Source organism: Aulonocara sp. 'chitande type north' Nkhata Bay, linkage group LG1 (genome assembly GCF_057382095.1).
Source record: "Aulonocara sp. 'chitande type north' Nkhata Bay isolate Kocher_YH1m ecotype deep benthic linkage group LG1, A_spYH_male_GT1.1, whole genome shotgun sequence".
Lineage (NCBI taxonomy): Eukaryota > Metazoa > Chordata > Actinopteri > Cichliformes > Cichlidae > Aulonocara > Aulonocara sp. 'chitande type north' Nkhata Bay.
In genome coordinates this window covers 30,936,535-30,958,099 of record NC_141344.1, presented here as the reverse complement: position 1 = coordinate 30,958,099, position 21,565 = coordinate 30,936,535, and the positions used below count along the sequence as shown (strand labels likewise).

Below are 21,565 nucleotides of genomic sequence, written 5' to 3'. Positions count from 1 at the left end.
TTGTTTAAATTCCTCAAATGAAGTTTAGTTTAGCTGAGCTGTTCAAGTACAATCACTCACTATCTTTGTATACATCTCTTGACATTGTTACTCCCTCATTTTCATTTCTCATGTTCATGACTATTTGTTTGGCCACTTACGTTTGCAATCCTGCCAGTCCTTGAACTGCTTCAACTCAAAGGGTGCTGTTCAAGCGATTAATTGATTAATCCAATTCTGTGCCAATGTCTGTTAGTTTCGGGATCTGCCTTAACCACCTGCTTGATTTAAATTTTACAGGAAATGCAGCATCATATGATCCAGTGTTTGCTTTCACCCTCGCCCTTTGCTGATCGCTCTTCTGAGTCATTCTAAGTTAAGCTATTGCTAACTCAAACTAATATCTCAATGAATCAGCTTTTTTAAAACTGAAAGGAGCGATGGAGCTGCACACGTCTGACTTCCTATGGACGTAACTGACCAACTTTTTGTATTTTCATCCAGCGCAGAAAGGAATCAGACTGTAGCTGCTTGTGGAAAGATGGGGGGAAAACCAGTTGCTGACAGGCTTCTTTATGAAAGGAACATGAGTGTGTGAGGCTGCACTGTAAACAAACGCACCAGCTGCTCTTCTGCTTGACAAAGTAGCTGCTAAAGGACTGTTTACTCCAGCCATTGATAACACAAAGACTTCTACTCAGAATCCAGCTGTTTTAAAAAAAAGCTAACTTCATGTAAGAGTAACGAGCCTAACGAACAGGACGACCAATCATGTAAGAGCAAGTTCTGAGTTCTGATGATCATAAAAGTGCAGAGCAGAGGATCAGTTCCTCTTTATAGCCCTTCAAAGGTTGAATGAAAACAGATCATCACACTTGTACAAATACCATGCTGCCCCCGAGCTTGGGAGCTGCTGTGGGAATACTTAATTATATATGCCCTCATATGACATCACTTTTTATTTTCAGCGCATCAATACGAATATGAAGGGATGCACAGAAATAAACTGAAATCGTACTATATTGCTGCATCACTAATGTTTGGACACAGCGATCTGATTTGACTTGTTCTCCGTGCTAAATGTGTTGCTTATTTGAAAGCGTTGAACTGAACCAGAAACAGTTGAATGAGCTCCAAAGATTAAAAAAACCCAAAAACAATAAAAGTCTAACTAAACCTGCTTTGGTTAAAGAACTGATGTCGAATTGTAAATCTGATAAACTGAATGCAATCATGCGAAAGAAGAATCTCTTACCTTCACTTTAGTGTTGGCAGGGATGTTGGTCTTCCATCGCACTGTGTAGTAGCGGTTATCTGTAACCTTTTGGCTCTTGGGCAGCGAGTTGTCGGCCCAGGTCACCTTGATGGTGTCGTGGCTCAGCACCGACGCCTGAACGCCCACCGGCGGCATCATGGGGAGAGGGTCTGGTACTGGGGTGTATGGAGCATGTAAGAGGTCGTACAGGTCAACATCGGGGTCTACAGGGTCAGGACATCAGGCCATAAAACCCAACATGCATGCGCACAAAAAATTAAAATGAGCAAATTAAAACGGAATGTGAAGCGTGGTGGATCAGACAGTGGAGCCAAAACAGGACGTGGGGAGGGACGCAGAGGAAGAAATAAGGTTAATGCGTTAAAAATGCAGGACGATGGTGAGGGAGGAGGGGGAGGTGGATGGTTAAGTGCAACAGGGATGGGATTGGGAAGGGTGAAAAGAAGGAGAGAGAAGATTCTATTAGAAAAACAGACACTGACCTCTACAATAAGACCAATCTACAGAAGCTACAGTACAGTATGTGCTGCTCTATCAACTGTAGCACTACGGAAAGAGAGGAAGAGATACTCTATTCATTAAGAAAAGATTACAGTAAATGGAAAACCGGAGTGAAAGAAGACACCCGTAATCCCGCTGCCAAAAGTTACATATTAATGTCAACCCAGTCATTTCAAAGAAAGAGTCAAAACGCATTTACAGATGTTTACATCATGGAGCTTTTACAACATTTTAAAGCAAAGTGGATGAACAGACGGGACACTGAGTGCCCAGGAATATCTTCCCAGAGAGCTGCCGAGAAGGCGCATTATGTTCTTGAAAACTGAAGAAGGAAAACTGAGGATTTAAGGAAGAAGCCTGGAGGCACAGAAGAGGGGAGAGACACTAACAAATGGTCCTGCGGTTGAGGGCTTGTGTCATATTGCTGCTTTTGTTGTGCGGCTCAAAGGTGGAAAGCTTGCTGCGAGAGGGCGAGGTTGGTTGCTCCCTACTTCCAGTTGCAGTCCCTCTTAGAATCAATGCTAGACAATGACTTGTATACTCTTTTAAAAATATACAACTGAAAATATATGCGACCAAACATCTTTAAAAGTGTTAGATTCAGACAGTCAGCTTTGTGCTTAGTGCCTTTACTTAATATGGGTAATTTTATACTAGGATATACACTCACCAGCCACTTCAATAGGTACACCTGCTCAACTGCTAATGCAAATATCTAAACAGGCAATCACATGACAGCAACTCAATGCTTTTAGGCATGTAAACAAGATAAAGAGCCCCCACCCCAAAAAAACCAAAAAAAACAAAACAAAAAAAAAACGTGATGCTCATCCTGAGTATTTCAGAAACTGCTGAGTTTACAGAGATCAGAGGAGAGTGAGCCGATTGCCCAGAGCTGATAGAAAGGCAGCAGTAACAGTACTCCTAGCACTGATTACAACCAGGGTGTGTAGAAGAGCATCTCTGAACACACAACGTATTGAAGCAGATGGGCTACAGCGGTGAGGACCACACACTTCTCCCACTAAGAACAGGAAACTGAGGCCATGGTTCTCACAGCCTCACCAAATTTGGACAGTAGGACACTGGAAAAAACGTTATGAGGTTTATGAGCCTCGGCGGCTGATGCGACATTCAGACGGATGGGTCAGAATTTGTCATAAAGGTGGGGGAACAGCAGATTGGCTGTGTGATGAAGTCATCTTAACAGCATACAGCATATGGTCGTTCCGGCACCTTTCCAAATGCGTGTCAACAGAATTAGAGCAGTTTTGAAGGGAAAGAGGGTCTAACCATTACAAGTGTGATGTACCAAATGAGTGTCCGGTGAGTGTATGTGTGGTGCATTTTGGAGAAATGCATAGATAATTCAGTAAAAAAACACAAATACTTGAATACTAACAATATCATAATACTACTGTCTCTCCAGTTTGCACAATTCTCAGCAGTACTCAACCAGAGGTAATTAAGTAAAAGCTTCCATAGTGTAATATTAATATCTTTTTAAATGTTGAGTGGGGTTCAAACTAAGGGTCCAACAGGCAGCTGCTGGCCATCATGCTGAATGATAAACACTTTAAGATGACCTCGTGGCCGGTGAATTCACTGCTCACAGCTCTGTCCTTGGTTTAGCTGTGACTGGAGAAAAAGCTCTGGTCCGTCACCCGTGATGACACTCCTCCTCAGCCTACTTGTTGGCCCTCTACTCTCTGCCTCGCTCCATTTGATGCCTCTGTACATAGCTGCCCTCATTATACGCCCAAGACTGAGTCACAGAGTTTGTGTGTGCGTGATGAAGCGCCAAGCATTCATGCGGCTGTGGAGAGGCACTGAGGTTTTGGAGTGGCATGCAAGCTACATTTCTTTACCCAGGCTGGAAGAATACAGCGTTCAATATTGTGAAGGAGAAAAGGCTGACTTGCCCTTGTGGAAAAAAACACCTTTTTGAAATAGAGGTGAAATATTTCATTTCCTGCTTTTCAGTTAAGCGTCGTATTATAAAGTATTCAGCCTAGCACTTTCTCAACCAAAGTTCACCAAGTTTTCCTCAGTTTTTTTCAAAAGTAAAAGTACTATGTAGGTCAGCTTGTCTTTTTAATCCCGACTTGAACAAACTGGCAGGAAGGGAACGCGCCCCCGAGGATTCAGCAGCAGACGATGGTGGTAGGCTTTGGTTCTGCTTTGAGAGGAAACGTTTGGATCTGACGAAGGGTTGCCAAAGCCACCACAGGGGGTCTGCGTGTGCACAGCTCTGTATGTGAGTGTGTATGTGAGAGGATGTGAGGAAGCGTCATAGAGAGAAGGGTACAGTATGACAGCGTGCGAGTGTGTGCGCGCACTCCGGCTGCCACCCCCCCTCGACGCATGTTGACGTGATTCAAGTCATCCAGCATCCAACCCCTCCTCAATTGGTTGGTGCAATAGTGCTGCAGCAGAGACAAACTGAGAGTGATCAAGGCTGAGCGGAGAGGTGGGAGGCTGGATGGGAAAAAGAGGCGGGTGCAGCCCACATTCTGGGACACCCCAGGGTGCATGGGCTGGCTGTCTTCTGACACTGTCACATAATCTGTGTGAACTCCACGAACATGCAGTCTAACTGGCAGTGCCTCACGCTTTAAGATCATTTGTCAAGCACCCAGGATTGGGACTTAAGTCCTACTTTTAATTGTGTGGCTGGCAGCCTAACAGGACTGTCCATATTCTGCGGCTGTTTTTAGTCTGCAGCACAGAGAAAACTGCGTCTCAGAGTTCGACTGATGCTGGATATTTCAGGTCAGTGCTGATGTCTGCCAAAATCCCATTACGCTAACATTGCATAATGAACATTTGTGATGAGGCTCTTTTGAAGTCGGTTATGAAAGACTTCATACAAACTTGTCGCTGCATAAAATATTCTTCTTTTGCCTGATGAAGGTTTTTTTCCTTCTTTACTTAAAAAAAAAAACCTCAAGTAAAGCTTCTGCCGTTCAACCTGGTTAAAATATCCATAATCACTCTCACATCAGGACTGATAGTCTGGGATAAAAAAATTAAGGGGTTTGCTCACTTGATTAAAAAGAGACTCAAGTATTCTGGGGGCCATGATGAAGAGAGTTAATTAGAGCAGTGAGACTCCCCGATGACCCATTATCTGTCTGGTAATTTGAAGTCGAGACACATTTTTTCTGATAATGACGGCGGATTAGAGAGAGCGAATAACTGTAACTCAGAATTATTTTTTTTTTACAGCCACACGGTGCAAGGAGCACTGCTCACATTACATGTGATCTGAAGAACAACAAGATGAAGAGACTAAATGTGACCACTTCAAATGTTGCCTCTGAGCGCTTCAAGGTGTAAGAAATCCACTATCGCTTCAAATAAGAAAAGCCATTCGACATGTGGATGTGTCTGGTTCCTACCTGACTGTGCTCTGGTGACGGCGCTCTCGTACACAGGAATGCCTTCACCCACGTTATTGAAGGCTTTTAGTGTGATCACGTAGTGGGAGCTGGGGTCTGTGAGAGAAAGAGAAGGATGGGGGGAATAAATTGATGCAGTCACCTCATCAACCAAAACTCTTGAGACGCTCAGCTTGAGATTGCAATATTAGCAGAGCGAGTATTTCAATACAATCAGTCCTATTACAGCCATTATAATAGAGACCTCAATTATGCACATATACAGTACTGTGTAAAAGTCTTGAGCCAACCCTCATCTCTTTACATGTTTCTTCTTCTATCAGATGGATCAGCTGAAAGGCCAGGTGTATGTTTGGTGGGTCTTTGGCGGATTTGATCTCTTAAAACATGATTCAGATGCAGTTCATCTGCTGAAGTCTAAGAAAAGCGTCTGGACTTTTTGCCTCTCATCGAGGTGAAAAGTCTTGAAGACACTTTTCTTTCCAAGCTCCTTAGACTGCGTCTGCCGCTTCTTTTGACCCAACTAGTCCAGTTTTTTTCAAATGTTTTCTGTTTTAGGGACACACTTCACACCAGCTAATATTCAGCTAATAGCCCTTTGGGATTCACATTGTTGGGTCAACAATACCATTTTAAGTATGTCAAACTGTGTTATCTTTGGCATTTTTCACAGATTCTACTAAAGAAATAAGAACAAATTCTGTGTTTTTGTGACAGGCTGCTAAGTAGCAAAGTGCCTAAAGATACAATGTAAAATTTGTTCTTCACCAAGTCATCTGCTATGTGTAGACACAACGCTGATCCATTCCTTTAGTTAGGTGTCTTTTGTATGCTTGAATGATTCATAAGTCAGTGTTAAGTGGCTAAAGAGACGAAACTCTGAAAATGGTCAGGTTCAAGGGATTGGACTAAAAATGACTGAAAATAAATTGATGTCCAAATAAAAACTGTGAAAGGCCTTCAGAAAGCCTCATTGGAAGAAAAATATGAAGAAATGGTTGAAAAATTCCTCCCTGTGTCTCTTTTTTCTATCCATCTTCTAGGCCCCCTTACTACAGCATTTAGACAGTGATCAGCTGTGGCAGTAGAGTGTGATGATAGAGTGTGATGCGCATTATATACTTAGAAGAACAAAAAAAAAATCAAATGTTTCTTGAACGGTGGTTCTATCAGAGCAGAGCTTCCTGAGGTTTAAAAGGAATTAACTTTAATTTCATCATGTAGGTTTTAGAGTCAAATACAGTTTGTGTGAGCTTCCCAAAGGCTGCATTGATCACATGCGGAGAAATGGCCCTCATGCAAAAGAAGAAGCAGAACATTTTAATGAGGTAAAACTGGTTAGATGACAGCGAGTGCTAAAACCACCAAATATTTTATTCAAATATCATGACCTTTAATTATTGTGTGCCCATTAGGCCAATCTGTATAATTAGCAGCTCAGGCGTGTGGTGGAGAGGATCTTATTAATTCTCTAAACACTCACTGTGGGGTACAGATGAATTAATTCAGTGCTTGTGCGTCTGCCTGTGTGTTTGCTTATAATACACAAACCATTAATTAAACTTAGCGTATAAAGTATCACATCAACTAGATCACATTAACATTTTGTCTGATAATGATTTGACACGTGGATCATTAGTATTTGATCCTTATGTGTAACTATTTTGGGGACAAGAATGTGCACACATCGATACAAAAAGCTGAAAGAAACACATGTGAAGAACAAAAAGGGAGCGACCGTTCTTACCGAGGTTCTCGATAGTGAAGTAGCGCTGCTTGTAGTCCACTTTGATGGTCTGCGCGTGTGGACTGCCGATGCCGTAGCCAATCGCGTAACCGCGCACCATAATGTCCTGGTTCTCCGGCGGCGTCCAGCTCACCACGATGCTGTTGACCAGCGGCCGGACGTGCAGCGAGCTAGGCTGGTCCGGAACACGGGACTCTGATGGGGGAGAAGCAGGAAAAACTTCAGATGAGGAGGAAAAATAAATGCTAAAATAAATAATTGCTCAAAACCAAGTGACAGCTTCCGGTTTAGTAAAACAGCTGACGTTACCATCCAAGTCGCTCTCAAACGTCTCTGCCGTCATCCACTCGGTGGCCGGTCCCGTGCCATTTACCGTCATGGCTGACACTCGGAAGGAGTACTCCGTTCCATGCTCGAGACCTGGACGGGCAACACCAACACATCAGCCTGAGATTCAAAACTGGAGTATTTAAATAGAGCTTTGGCCAAAATGATCCGCCAAGTCAACTCCTCCATTAAAACCTCTCTCAGTCCTGGTTTTACTACTGGTGCGCTCTGATTGGCTGGGTCAGTTGGGCTTTCAATAACACAAATATTTTAAAGCAGATACCTGATACGTCTCTCCACGGCTTAAGGAGAAAATCCATAACTCGCCTAATCTATATTAAAGTTGATTACATTTTATTTTCACATCTGATGAGTACGATTCAATGGGATTTAAAGAAAAACACAACACTAGCCTTTAAAACAAGTTAAAAAGAGAGTGTCTGATAAAAAGTAGCACAAAAGGAGAGACACTAAGAGCAGAAGTTTAAAAAAAATGGTAGTCTGGATTAATTCATATTTTAAAGCTATATCTCCCTTAGAGTGAGCTGCAACACCGCTGGGTGCCAGCTTTGGTATTCAGAGAAGAGGGGAACGCCTGCTGACAAATGATGTGTTGCTGTATTAATTTGCTGCAAAATTTTTCATCATCGCCGTATTGTCCCATTTGCACGCTACATGCTAATCCTGTACTCTCTTCGCTCTGTACCCACTATTCTGGGCCGCCCTTGGGGGTAGCTTCTGAAGACTGCCTAACCATCCGTGCCTCCGAGGCTACAACATCTTCTTCTAAACGCTTCTGAACCAACAAACACCCCTGTGTCCCCCCCCCCACAGAATGTTCTACAAAAATCAACTTTTAAGTGTATATTCTCTTTGATGCAGCACACAGCGTGAAGCCGGGCCACTTGAAAGTTGCTGAGACGACATCTAATATTAATCACCGCTGCCGTGCCTCTCTTGCGATATTGTGCATATTTTGCTGATAGCGGTGGGTAATGTTAGGGTACAATAGGACATGTAACTCAATTGCAATGGGTTTAGAAACTGATGTGTGGATGTTGAGTAAATAAACAGGCCCGCAGTTAGTCTGACTAATCCCATGAATCATCCGATACGCATCTTCAGGCTCAAGATAAGAGATTTATAAAAAAATTTTTTTAAAGAAAATCCTGCACCCCATCAGACACAGCTCACACTTTCCAAGACGCATCAGATAAAGATACTAAAATATAGAGATGACATGGAGTCTGATAGCATAAAAGTTTGAGCTTAGGGCTCAGTGAAAACGTCAAAAAGGGGAATTCTTTGTGGATCCATCATTTTAAAATCTGATTCGATATGTAAATCTATGCATCTGTATCACTTTTGGGCTTTTAGACGAGGGCATAAAACCATCACAGTGATGTCATTGTTTTTGTGTACAGCTCTAAAAACACCCTGCAGACGTGCACAGTGATGCATGTGTCCATAACTGTACAGCAAAGTCTTTTGCTCACAGCACTGCCTGTTAAGAAAACTGTTCATGTCTCCTCTCCAACTTGTCTTTGCACTTTTTTATCTGGTGATGGGATGACTTTTCGTAGCTGCAGGGCGTGTATAGCTCTGATCCGTCTTTCAAACCCGGTTCTGAACCTGCGTATCCAGGGTGGTTTGGAGACTTTGTTTTCAAACTGGGTTAAAAGGCCAAGCACATACAAGAAACATTTTACTAGCAGATGTGAACTATGGTGGCTCTCTTCCCACACCTGAACACCCACTGAATGTAACTGGAGGTAAATTTTATAGCTAAACTCTTCCTGTACACATGGTAATAAATGCAATACATTCATAAGCACTTCCACTGGTCTGAGGGAAGAGGACGGATTTATTCAAAAAGTCATTAGTCACAATTTTTTTATTCATTACCATCCATGAGCTTGTAAAGCTGGGTGCCTTCAGTGGTTTCAGATTCGCTCCTGCGGGATCCTTTCCGGTATCGTATCTTGTAGCCGGTGATCTTCCCGTTCTGGCCGCTCAGGGGCGGAGGCTGCCACCGAAGCATGATGCTCTGAGACGGGGAAAGGTGTAAATGAAACAGAATGTCATGTTTAGCAAGTACTTTTGGGGCCTGTAGCTGTAAAGGTGACCTCACAGTTTAGCAGGCGGCATCGCACCTTCCCACGCACCTTGGCGTGGACCTTTGTGTTAACAGTGTCACCGCGGTCCAAACAAGAGGGAGACCCACATCGAGCAAACACCCCCGTGAGCGCGAGAGATGCAGCGCAAACAGATGCATTAGGAAGAGATGACTATGAATAATAAAAGTTGCGATGATAAGCGAGGTGTGTGGTCAGGTTAAGCCTGCAGAGACACCGAGGCAGAGAGATGAAGGCAAGACGCTCTGCTGGCGGGCCCACGCTGCACTCTTTTGGGATGTGCGCTGCTGAGTTTTTGTGTGCCCATGTGTGTTTAAAGAGATAGGTGGGGGGTGGCTCAGCGTGGGAGAAGAGTTAATTAACGCTTCCCCACTGTCACACTGATGCACAAAAGCCCAAGTACACGCACAGGGCACGCGTGCGCTCCTCCCCAGCAGAGTCGAGGGAATTGCACAAATTAAATTTGTGTGAAGTGTGTTCAATTATTTCCATTTTTCTTATTACACTATCGGCCCCGGCTCGTCATGTCTGTTGCGTTTCTACCTTCCTGGCGCTAATGACAAAAAACAGTTTAATTGACTTTTGTAAACTCACAGGGGAAGGTGAAGAGGCTGATGCCAAAAGCAAAAAAATACAACAACAACAAAAAACCCAGAGAAGTAAGATCAGAAAACACGATGATCAGGTTGCCTTGTAGGTGAAAGATGCACCTTTCTGCTTGACAGGACCCAAAGAGGAGACCACACATGAAATGAATGTTAATTAGCTCTTTTCCACTTTGGTTGGGTGTACCGAACTAATTGCATAAATGGTTTGTATCTAAATAATTGTACTGTAATTATTCTTTTAATGGCTTGTTTACGCTCAAAGTGAAAGACAACGACAACAAAAAGAGAAAATGAGATGAATTACTGAATGACACTTAAAGGGGAAAAAAAGAAGAAATCTGTCAGATGTTTGTTTCACAGCTTTAAACCGCTTGGTCCGGGCCAAAGTGAGGAGGGACAGCTGGCCTCACGCACACTATCCTCTCAGAAAACTATTCATGTCCCTTCCACAGACTGAGCCCGCTTCATTTTACTCTTAAAATTAGCATGAGAGCATTTTCTCTCTACAAATCTCAGCAGAGGATCCCTCAGCATGGGTGGCTAGCTCTAACTCAGGCTGGGAGTGTGTGATAGGATTGTCTGTCAGTGTTTTCCCTCACTTGTGCTAAGCATCGACCCGCAAAGGGCCAAAAGTGCTGGTTGCCGTTTTTGTAGTCAGTGCACACACCCCGAGGTTTTCCCTATCTCTTCTTTTTTTCTTTTTGCAATTGCTGTCTCACATGTCATGAGTGAGAAACATCTTTTGTAAAAATTAATCCCTCACTCGGGTGGGAAAGTACAATAAACAGGCCTACAGCTCTCTGTTTGAAGATCAAATGGCTGAGATGATGGGCAGCCGAGGCCCGTTTCCTGTTTTAATCAGGGGCGTGTTGTGCAGCCAGCAGCCACCTCAGCAGCCTTATCAAATAAAGCGCGTCACGCGAGAACTGCGGCATGTCTCGGCTGAAATAAACAGGATTTAACAATGAAACTTAAAAAGACTGAGAGGATGCCAGGACTTGTTGGCTGAGCTGTGGGGGAAAAAAAAGAAATTGATCCAGTTATCTCTGCTCCAAAGAGAAAATTGAATCCAGATAAAATGAGATCTCACTTTTAAACAAGTAAATCTTTTTATCACGTTGCCTATAAGCCTGCTAACAAAAAAAAACAAAAGGTGAGTGAGAAAGTGAGATCTCTATTACAGAGGGTGAATTGGAAACTGGTAAGTCATCACACTTCTAACCGTTTGCACTTAATGAACCGATATTGGTTGAAAAGTTAACTTTTCCAACTTACATTCATTATGAGTTGTGTTATGTTGGGTTTCAACTAGATGTCTAACTTCATTCGACCTATAAATTCTACCTGAGTATCAGTTTTAGTTAGCCCGCATCTTCCTGTATCCTATCAGATTTGAGCTGTAGGCTCCCGTGCCAGTTTCTGTACGGATGGAGTGATACTGAGGATAAAACCTTCTGACAGGCGAGTCTCCTGCCGAAGAGAAGATCGATGAGGGTTCACACGCCCTCTTAACCAGCTGGGGCTACAAGGATCTGACGCAACTAATAACACAGCAACAACGGTGCACTGGCCTGCGGGCTATGTATCTGTTCAACTGTTTGTGTGCGCGAGTAAGCGAACGAGCGGGCGGGTGAAGGCGGATTTGCTCAAGCAAACACATAAACGCAATTGCTGTACAACAAACAGTCTGCAGGCAGTTTAGGTGTACCTGTAGCTTAAGTCCTCAACAAGGCAACAGAGAAACCTAAACAAGTTAAAAAGGTCCGTCGACGCTCCCTTCAGTCGAGACAAATAAACCTCACCTTTGAGTTATGGACCTCGATGGTCAGGTTTTGAGGCGGGGCACTTGGTACTGTGGAAAAATGAAAACACCAACAATTTGTTAGTGTAAAACTAAAGAAAACATAGAAATCTACATTTTGGCAGAGCTCAAACAATCAAGTTATTAATTAACTGGACAGAACAACATTGTAAACAGAGCCCCATTAACTGAGAACCTCAAGTTTTGGACTGCTGATTGGACATGATGTGGAAGCCGGGGTTGTCTTCCTTCTTTCAGCCGCTTCCTTTTCTGCCTTCAAGTCACCTTATTGTTAGAATCCTGTTTCACATCAACCCTCCTTTGTCCTCCTTTGCTAAATCCACATTAGCTCCTTTAATACAGCAAGGAAACGGTGTGTGATGACACATTTACCTCACCAGATGTATTTTATAGTTTCAATACTCTTTATACCCCAACTTTTCAAATGCTTTTGTGGTGGCTGTAGCTCAGGAGGTAGAGCAGTGATGTTTGATTACTGGCTGCTCCAGTCTGCGTGCCAAATATCCTCGGGCAATGTACTGAACCTTGAGTTGTTCCCAAAGAGTTTGAGTGTGAATGTGTGTGAATTTAAGGCAGAAAAGTACTTAAAAACCCCCCAAAACTGTTAAGTGAGACATGTTAAGCAAAAAGCTTTGAGTGCTCAAGAAGAGCAGAAAAGCACTATATAGGAACATTTCCAGTTACCATTTCAGTGGTGTTACAATAAAAGTCAAATTAGTGTTGGTACATTTACACTTCATCAGTCCACTAACCGTCAGACAGGGTGCGAACGACAACGTCCTCAGTGGAGACGCCAGGACCGTGCCTGTTGTTGGCCACCACACGGAAACTGTACTCTGTGTTCTTCTTCAGCCCCGCCATGCTGTACGACTGGCCGTCTACGTCAATATCCTGAATGAGAAAAGGAGGGAAGGAGAGGAACTTGTCAGTGAATTGAGAATCGTGCGACTTCCCTTGCTTAAAAAGCAAACACGCCTCTACTTTCACGGCTGCTCACCGACATCTCGATGTTTACGAACAACGGGAAAAACAAAAACCGAATACGTGAAGCTTGTACGAAAAGGAAACATTTATGATTACCTGCAGAAAAAGACAAAAACACTGATAGCACTACAGTGCAGCATTTTTATAGTATTTCACAGCCAACAGCAGTCTGATAAACGCAGACATTTAGGACCGTTCCAGTAGCTTCACAATGTGACGCCAGCCTTCATCGTTTCATCACGCTAACATTTGTGTTTGTAATTCGGTGTGAAAATGTCGTCTTCCGCAGAGACGCAATTTGTGCCTTCTGTGATTTTGACTTGCTTTGCTTTACAAATTGGGCACGCTGACACATGTCCAATTACTTCAAGCCTATTTGCATGCAGCTCTTTGGTTGTGACATTTGGAGAAAAAAAAGGCACTTGGAGGAAACTCTAATCTTGCTTCCAGAGCGGTCCATTCCTTGACCTCTGAACTTGGGTCAGCTGATTACCTCTGGCCACGTCACCCTTGAATTTGCATCATATGTTGTCCCCGTCTTCCCTCTGCCCTTTCAATATTTAATATCGGTTCAGCACTGTGTCTCTCTCTCTCAGTCCGCTTCCTTCACCTCTCCTTTACTACCACTTCATCTCTCCCCGTTTTTCACCTCATCTCTGGCTCTCTCCTCCAAGGAGCTGAGGCATCATTACTCAGTGCACCGGCTGACGTTTCATCCATTATCATATTAAAGGCTTTTTAATGCCTCACTGGCTTGCACACTGCTACTGCTGGGGTTGACTCAATATCTAAGCAGCTCGATTCCACTCTTGTGACAGAGTTAGTCCTGCAGAGAAGCACCAAGTGAATCATATCTGCTTTCTTTTAGCACAATGCCCTGCTGTTTCTGTGAGACGATGAATCATTAAGAACGCCGCCAAAAATCAGCACAAAGGGTCTTGGCAAATGATTAGGGATTCTTACCTCATCACAATTTGTATGAGAAACCAATCAGTTGTACGCATTTTATCTAATGGGCCCTGCGAAATCAGGCATCAGCTTCACACACTATGCCTCGCTCACAGGGTAAACTGTGAGCAGTGAGCACACGCTGCATCTGTTTAAAGTCTGCACTTATTTCAGGTGATTTAAGCAATTTATCACCGATAAAAGAAAAGCAAAACACAAAGACGACGTAGCAAAGCAAGCGGTGTGACATATGTTTCAGGACAATCTTGTTTAGAATTCAATAATAAAAAAAAACAATCATGCAAATCTTCAATTTTACTTTAATTTTCGACTTATTTCTCCGATTAATGTGTTTTTAATTCATTGGTTTTTAAAATCTATTGTGAAGCACTTTGTAGCTTCATTTTAAGAGATGAGCTGCAATTTAAGGCAAAAGGTTTTGGACACCTGTTTATGTCTTTGCTACCTGCAAACCTTTGAATTCAAAAAAGTCTTCGCTAGGCGCTCGAGCAGCGTGAGTTTGTCCCTGGAGTGTGGTTCACGCCCTACCTGCTCTTTGCCGACGCTCTTGTCCGTGTAGTACAACTTGTACGAGAGGATCTCTCCATTGCCAGTGAGGGGTTTGTCCCAGCTGAGAGAAACGGAGGTCGGCGTGTTGGACACCCCCTGCAGGTTAGGAGCCGGGCCGGGTACTTGGACTGGTGACGAAATATCACAGGTGGACAGAAATTAGAAAAGCAGCAAGTGTGACCATTTTGTTCTCTTATCTTGAACCGTTCTTCATTTTTATTGTGTCTCATCTGGGAGAAAGAAACTAATTTACCAATTCCTAGTTCTTACCACCTAAGACATATTCTTGGCTACCTCACAGTCACATTTCCCAGCGCTAACACTGACGCCAAATTGTCCCCCTCTGGACTGGGCTGCCAGCGTGCTGATTTTCTTCCTATTCCCAGAACAAAAGCGGAAGTTTCAACAAAAACATCAGTATGCATCTAATATCCCATCACCGCTGGGATCCTGCTACCTTTGAATGTGGTAGCCTGTTTATTGTATTGCACTTGATTAGTAAATTAAGGCAGCAGAAACAGAATGTATATTTATATGTGTCTTATCCTGGCTTCATAATATGCTGGTATACTAGATGAATATGGGATGTAGTCCACTTTTACAATTAGCGCTGAGTTATTTTTGCAGCGGGAGCTGATCTGCTACATAACTCTGGTGCAGGAGGCTATGGAGAAACAGAACTGCACTGGTTATCTGGTGCAAACGTAAATGAAAGCAGACAGGAACCTCAAACTAAATATTTCATGTAATATGCAGCGTGCTCAAAGACGCAGCTATCGTAACAAAATGTGTATCACCGTTCTAATAATCTGTGACTACACTGTGTCTACGTATATGTACATGTTACTTGTTGTGTCTGTACTGTGGCCCATCGGATTTAAAATCAAGCAGTGACTCTGAGGTTCAAGTGCCAGCTGTCAGACATGCTATATGTCTGCTCTGGATACATCTTGTAGACATTAGCTGCAGGTGTTCCTGCCAGAAGAAAGAAGCTCCCATTTGTTAGCGTGCACAGATGTTAGAAGGGTGAGAGACTGTGTGTGTGTGTGTGCAGGTGTGTAAAGCCCGTCTCTAAAGAGAAGTGATACAGAGGGAGTGTGGTTTGCACATGCTTGGCACTCGGATGCAGGTCAACAGTTTAAGCTCCAGTTCGTAGCATGTTCTTACATTAAAGGCGCGCACACGCGACAGAGACATACGGCACAGCTACAGCCCGCCCTCACTGCTATCCCCCTGGGTGGCTGTGCTCCTGCTGCCGGGCATTAAGATGTAGCGTGTGTGCTTTTGTGTGTTGATTCGTCCGCCCTCCAACCAAGGACACAAGTAGAGAAACAGCAGCTGACCTACAAAGTGACAGTGACTGAGCTGTAGCTTGGTCGAGAGGAGAGGGTTGTCCACAGTCTGACAGTGTGCTGGGAAATCCCCTTCACAGCACTTTCAAGTGATTTTGGAGCAGCAGCCACAGAGAGGTTTACACACTCAAACACAAAGAGAGAGAGGAGAGGAAGGGAACCACTTTGCTACTCCTTCCTACAGTCGGGCTTATGTGTCCTCTATTCAAAACATCCTAATAAGTTTCTCAGTAGACTGGAAGAGGAGAGTGTTGGAATCTGGAATACTAATTTCCAGCATTCCTCACTCAAGTAGGCATGTTTTGAGCCAAACACACGGAAGATTCAAGTAAATGTAAACAAAAGTAAACAAGAAGCGGCTTAAAAGAAGAAAATGCAGCGCTTCTCTGGTCTGCTCTTGGGTGGTCTGCCTTAACGAACAGCACTAAACAGCCTTCTCTGTGTGTGCCCATGTGTGCGGGGAATATGGGATGTCTCTGTTTGAATTGAGTGTATACTGCATATGAGTGAATATTTGTTTGTGCGAATGTTTATTTGCCTCTTGTGTGCTTCCTTTGAGTGCATCCTGTTTGCATCAGTGTGAGCACGCTTCCGACAAACTGGCTAGAGTGTGGCTTTGTGTTTATGTGTCCTGTTTACCGAGCACATATAAACGTGTGTGTGTGTGTGTGTGTGTGTGTGTGAGGAGTAAGTGAGCAAGAGTGTTACCTTCAGCTTGGGTGGCCACTTTGAGCGCTGCAGAGCTCTCGCCCTGGCCGTTGCTATTGTGGGCCACAACCCTGAAGCGATATTTGGTGTCTGGCATGAGGTTCTGGATGGTGACCTGCATCTCCCCTGGACGACTGGTATTCACGACTCGCTCCCTGATAGGGGGGGGTGGGGGTGGGTCGCACGCAGACAGGTAACAGAACAGTTAATCATTCTGACCTTAAATTACCCAGAAGGTTTTGTTTAATGCTGGTTTGCAAGAAACAAAGTGAAGTGGCATTTAGAGCACCTAATATCTTGGTGCCAAACACATGTGCATAATAATGGCATCCAACTTTTTGAAGAAATCCTTATTGAGTTCACTCTTCCTATCAATGAGATAGGGAGTGTCCTCCAAAACTGAATGGTGTTTTTTTCTTGTATATTTTATATATATTCCTGTATATTTTCTTGTTATTGAGATGCCCAGATATGTAATTTTCACATAAGTTATTTTAAATGGTAGAGATGCAAGCCACTCACTGCTTTCAAATTTGATGGGCAATACTTACTTTTTCCCCAGTTGATCCCTTAACCGCCAAAGGTGCCAAAATTAGTCAATAACGGAGAGAGTTGCTGGGATGGAAGTTTGGGGTTTTGTTATGTATAGTAAAATGTCATCAGCATAGAGCAATATAGTATTAGAGGTATATGCTGTGTCATAACCATGTATATCAGCGTGAGTGCGAATTGTCCGTGCCAGGGGTTCCAGAGCAAGAGTGAACAGTAATGGACTAAGAACACATCCCTGTCGTGTCCCTCTGCTGAGCTTAAACTGAGTGGATAATGTTTGGTTTGTAAGGATTCTGGCTGTGGGATTCTTATACAGTAATTTTATCCAGGAAATAAAATCTTGTCCTAATTGAAATTTCTCTAAGACAGCAAAGAGATGGGGCCACTCAACATGATCAAATGCCTTTTCGGCATCTAAGCTAAGTATAAGTAGGTCCTGTTGCGCCTTAGAGGAGTAAATTATATTAAATAGACGTCTTAGATTGTTAAAGGAGCTCCTATCTGGTATAAAGCCTGTTTGATCTGAATGTACCAGTTTATCTATTACCATACCGAGTCTACTCGCTAGTATTTTAGCCAGGATTTTTTTGATCCGAATTTAATAAAGAGATAGGTCTATATGATCCCACTTCCTCCAAGACTACCGTTTTTTGGGAGTACAGTAATAACTGCTTTATTCAATGTTGGTGGTAAGGTGCCCACATTGTATGCATGGTTGTACAGTTTAAATAGATATGGAGCAAGTTTGATCTTGAGCTGTTTGTAAAATTCATTCCCTAACCCATCTGGGCCTGGACTCTTACCATCTTTACCATTTTATAATACACAATAGATTTAGTAATTTCTTTAGTTGTAATTTTGGCATTCAGGATCTTGCGATCCACCTGATCCAACACAGGGAGGTCACATCAGTGTCTTTCTTTTAATGTGTAAAAGGCTCAATTAGATTTTATATGTATATTATCTTTTGGCTGAGACTTTAAATTTTCTTTTCCTGTATTTCTTGGAGGCACTTTGTAACATTGGCTTTGATAATGAAGTTGATTAATACAGGACTTCCTAGTCTTAAAAATAAGTGTCATTATTAGTAAGCCTCATTATTTTTTTAATCCATTAGTTGGCATCCATTAACTTCCCAAAAAAACCCAAACCCTCCATTCTGAAAACTTTCAATTTAAATGCGTTTTCCATCAAAATAATCCTTTTTGTACCTTAGAGTGGCTGAGATGCCACTTACCCACAGCTACTCTCCCTCTGCATCTGCACGTCCCTCTTCATCACATGCTCTCTATGTGGAAGGAGTCCCAGTGGCCTTTCCACACTGCCACATCATTCTTTTGTTTAGTTTTTTATTTTTTTTTTAAGTGGGAATGGAAAATATAAAATCCGCAGTAACGGGAGCAGCTTTAAAATAAAACATCTTGATGGATTAACATTCGGAGGTATTCATTGCACTAACTTTATCTTCATGCAACTCCTTTACTCTGCTCCATATGCACGTCTGTATCACTGCTCCACACACAAAAACAGAGCAGAGGAGAGAAAGAAACTAGAGCAGAAACTGGCATGATTGCTAAATTAATGCTGGCACTGGTCTATAAACTAACCAGCTCACCTGTTGGCAGCAGGACCGGGAGACCTAGTTTACAACCTCGCTGAGTTATCGGTACGCTCCACGTATTTGCAGATTCTGTATATTAAAGGTTTGCTTTTGCTTACCGTCATGTTACAGAGAAGACATAAAAAAGAAGACTTGTGGAAAATCCTCTCAGCTTCTTAAATTTTATTCTCAGTCAGTAAATCCTCCGCCTGTGAAGCTGGGAGAAATTTACCACAGAACTATTTGGGGGGGAAAGCGAGCATGGTATTTGAACATTTGTTTTTTTGGGGTTTATATTTGTTTAAGAAGGAGGTTTTGCTTTAAGTGACTGAACTTCTTGAATCAGATATTTCAGTGGTCTGAGTGTGTGTACTTGAGCAATGTGCTGATGCCAGCAGTCGTGTGCGTGTATTAGTACCCCCTCCAGGAAAGTGTGCGTTCTACCTGCTCGTGCCCTCCTGGCTGTAGAAAATGGAGTAGGTCAACTCGTCCCCATGCGGCTCGGCTGGTTGACGCCAGGTCAGCTTGATGAAGCGAGTGGACACCAGCGAAGCCACGACGTCTCGGGGGGCCGAGGAGGTAGGCCCTGCTGGACTGCCTACACCTCTGGAGCCTGGTGTTACATGGTCAGTAGTGTTAGGAGTCAGTGAAGGGGGAGGGAAAGAGGGCAGGGCTACGACTTTGGGTTGGGAGGGGGTAGGGAGGGAGGGATGGTGGGATGAGAGCAAGGGAGACCGGGAGGGAGACAGCCGTAGCATGTCGGGGTCGGGTGGGAGAAATATTGTGCAGAGGTGCCCAAAAGGAGCAGGTTGAGGAGAGGAGTTGAAATGGAAATGAAAGTGGAACGAAAGAAAGGGAGGAAACAAAAAAAAGAAAAAACAAAATAACAACAACGTAACAAAAAAAAAAAAAAGACTCTTGGTGTGACAAGGAACCACAATACAACACTTCTACTACACTCACAAAGCTGACAAAGAGGGAGGGACTACACATGCAGATCTACACACACCTGTCTAATGCAAGGGCAGTGGGAGCAGAACATAGTGTCACACACTTAACGTTCACCATCAGTGGCTTTCCTGCCAATCATTGGCATTAAAATGAATGATTGGACTGCATTTCTGCAAGGAGAGACACTTTGTCGTGACAGGGACAAAGTCGTCTCGTGGCCGTCTGACTTTTATTTTACAGTAAAACAGCTTCGGACTAACCCAACCCCCCCTCTCACTTTAGCTTCTCATAACTAACGATGCTGCTGAAGCACTTCTGTCGTCGCATTCCACAGCCAAGCCACAGAAATGTTTGTGATTTCATTTCGAGTGCGTGTGTGTGTTTTTCTTTTTTCCTCCTTTTCGGAGGAACAATCTGCGGTCGGACCTCGTGAGATCTGCTTTCCATTTGCCTGGCAAGCAGGCGAAACAAAACCATACGGAAAGAATGTTAGTCCGTATGACATTTCCATTTGTTTGCAGGTCGGGGGGAAACGGACTGGAGGGCAAGGCTGAAAATATAGGAAAGGCGCATGGCAAGTGCTGTGCTCAAACGGTGTGTTATTACCGGAGAAATTGCGATGGAATGGAAAGCGGCTGCTGGCATATTTATCTGTCACAGCATGTGGACTAACCGCTAATTTGGCTTTCAGAATTTGTTTACGTATCAAAGAGTTCACCGACTTCTGTGATCATATAAAAGCCAACATATGATATAGAAGATTCTGACCCACCCCCAAAGAAAAATGACACTGTTTGTATACACTTTCTGTATATAAACACTCAAGAAACATTAGCTTCAACTCCGTATTTATGGGCTCTGTGTATACCGAGTAATGCTCTAAAGAACTGCTGTTGAATTTGTAGCATGCTCCAGTACTTTGGATGGGAAATAAACAGATTGTCAGGCTCAATTTTAGCTTGTTTACATCTACACTCAATAAAAAAAAAAAGAAAAAAAAAAGGTACTGTTGCCCAAATTTGGATATCTGTCTATGAAATCCAAACTCTCGTTAAAGTCACAGACATCAGCACGACACCTTGTGTAGGATATGTGGAGGGCCGCTTCTTGCACATTTCAGGAATGTTTTTTTTTTTATTCATTCTCATCTGAAAAGATGGATTTAGGTCAGCTGAGTGATGAGGCCTTGCCTTACCCTACAAAAATCCAGTATTGTTTGAACTCCAGTGGCCAGCCAAAACTATTTTACACCATTTAGAAAAACACTGGCTGCCTTTTCCCTGCGATTAGGGTTCTTGTTCTAAAAGTGGTGAAGAAAACCCCCCAAAAAACAACCCAGCCGTCTCTCAATCTTCACCAAGCAAAGGTAATGACAGCCTCAAACAAGCTTAAAGCTGAAAGTCAGCACTTCAGCCTCAACGCCACGGTTTCATTTCAAATCCTGTTTGCTGGAGTAGTGCCAGCAACAATGAAAAACACATTATCATCCTAATACTTTCTGACTGCAGTGTAAATGACCAGATGCTGAATAATTATCCCCATTTATAAAGCGTCTCGCACACGCACAAGCATCAGAATTACCGCCATCTAACTCGAACCAGGTTCACCGAATCACCAAAGGCTCAGTTTCTTAATAGGGAAGCGCTTCCTGAATTCCAAAAATCTGAACGCAGTAGAGTACAACCCAGAAACACAGCGCAAGTAGGAACTCCCGGCAAATACTGTGAATGGAACGACTCATTGTTGACATATTTCAAAAAGTTTTAACCTCAGAATATTCTATGAACAAGATACAATTCAGCTGGAAGATGAGATAAAGACAACATCCACAGGAAATTAGTAATTCTGCTTCCAGATTCAGGTTGTATAAAAGTAAAGTCCTGCAGGCAATAATCTATGAGTCCCTTGAGTCTGTAGAATTAATTTATTGAGATGAATACAATGGAATTAACAATTTAGAGATTTTAATGTGCATACTAATTTTGCCATATCTTCAGGAAAGAAGGATTAAAAGCTTGGAAGGCAAAAGATATGCTACTCTTTCATAGTAACCAGAAGGGCCCTGCTTGATAACCTCACGCTGTGCTCCAGCTCACATATTAAA

General features: G+C 43.1%; 1 protein-coding gene across 9 annotated transcripts in view; it reads right to left on the bottom strand.

Moving 5' to 3' along the window:
• The window catches only part of neo1a (neogenin 1a), a 152,923-nt gene that overhangs the window by 11,106 nt on the left and 120,252 nt on the right, over positions 1-21,565 (bottom strand). For 6 of the 9 annotated variants that reach the window (XM_086293365.1, XM_086293401.1, XM_086293375.1 and 3 more), the window contains exons 8-17: positions 18,955-19,189; positions 16,359-16,513; positions 14,278-14,426; positions 12,549-12,687; positions 11,777-11,826; positions 9,137-9,278; positions 7,214-7,324; positions 6,905-7,099; positions 5,158-5,253; positions 1,235-1,458 (exon numbers count right to left, since the gene is read on the bottom strand). In XM_086293365.1, the coding sequence (XP_086149491.1) occupies positions 1,235-1,458; positions 5,158-5,253; positions 6,905-7,099; positions 7,214-7,324; positions 9,137-9,278; positions 11,777-11,826; positions 12,549-12,687; positions 14,278-14,426; positions 16,359-16,513; positions 18,955-19,189 (1,496 nt within the window). The remainder of the gene's footprint in view (positions 1-1,234; positions 1,459-5,157; positions 5,254-6,904; positions 7,100-7,213; positions 7,325-9,136; positions 9,279-11,776; positions 11,827-12,548; positions 12,688-14,277; positions 14,427-16,358; positions 16,514-18,954; positions 19,190-21,565) is intronic. The other 3 variants (XM_086293392.1, XM_086293421.1, XM_086293430.1) reach the window with 2 other exon arrangements.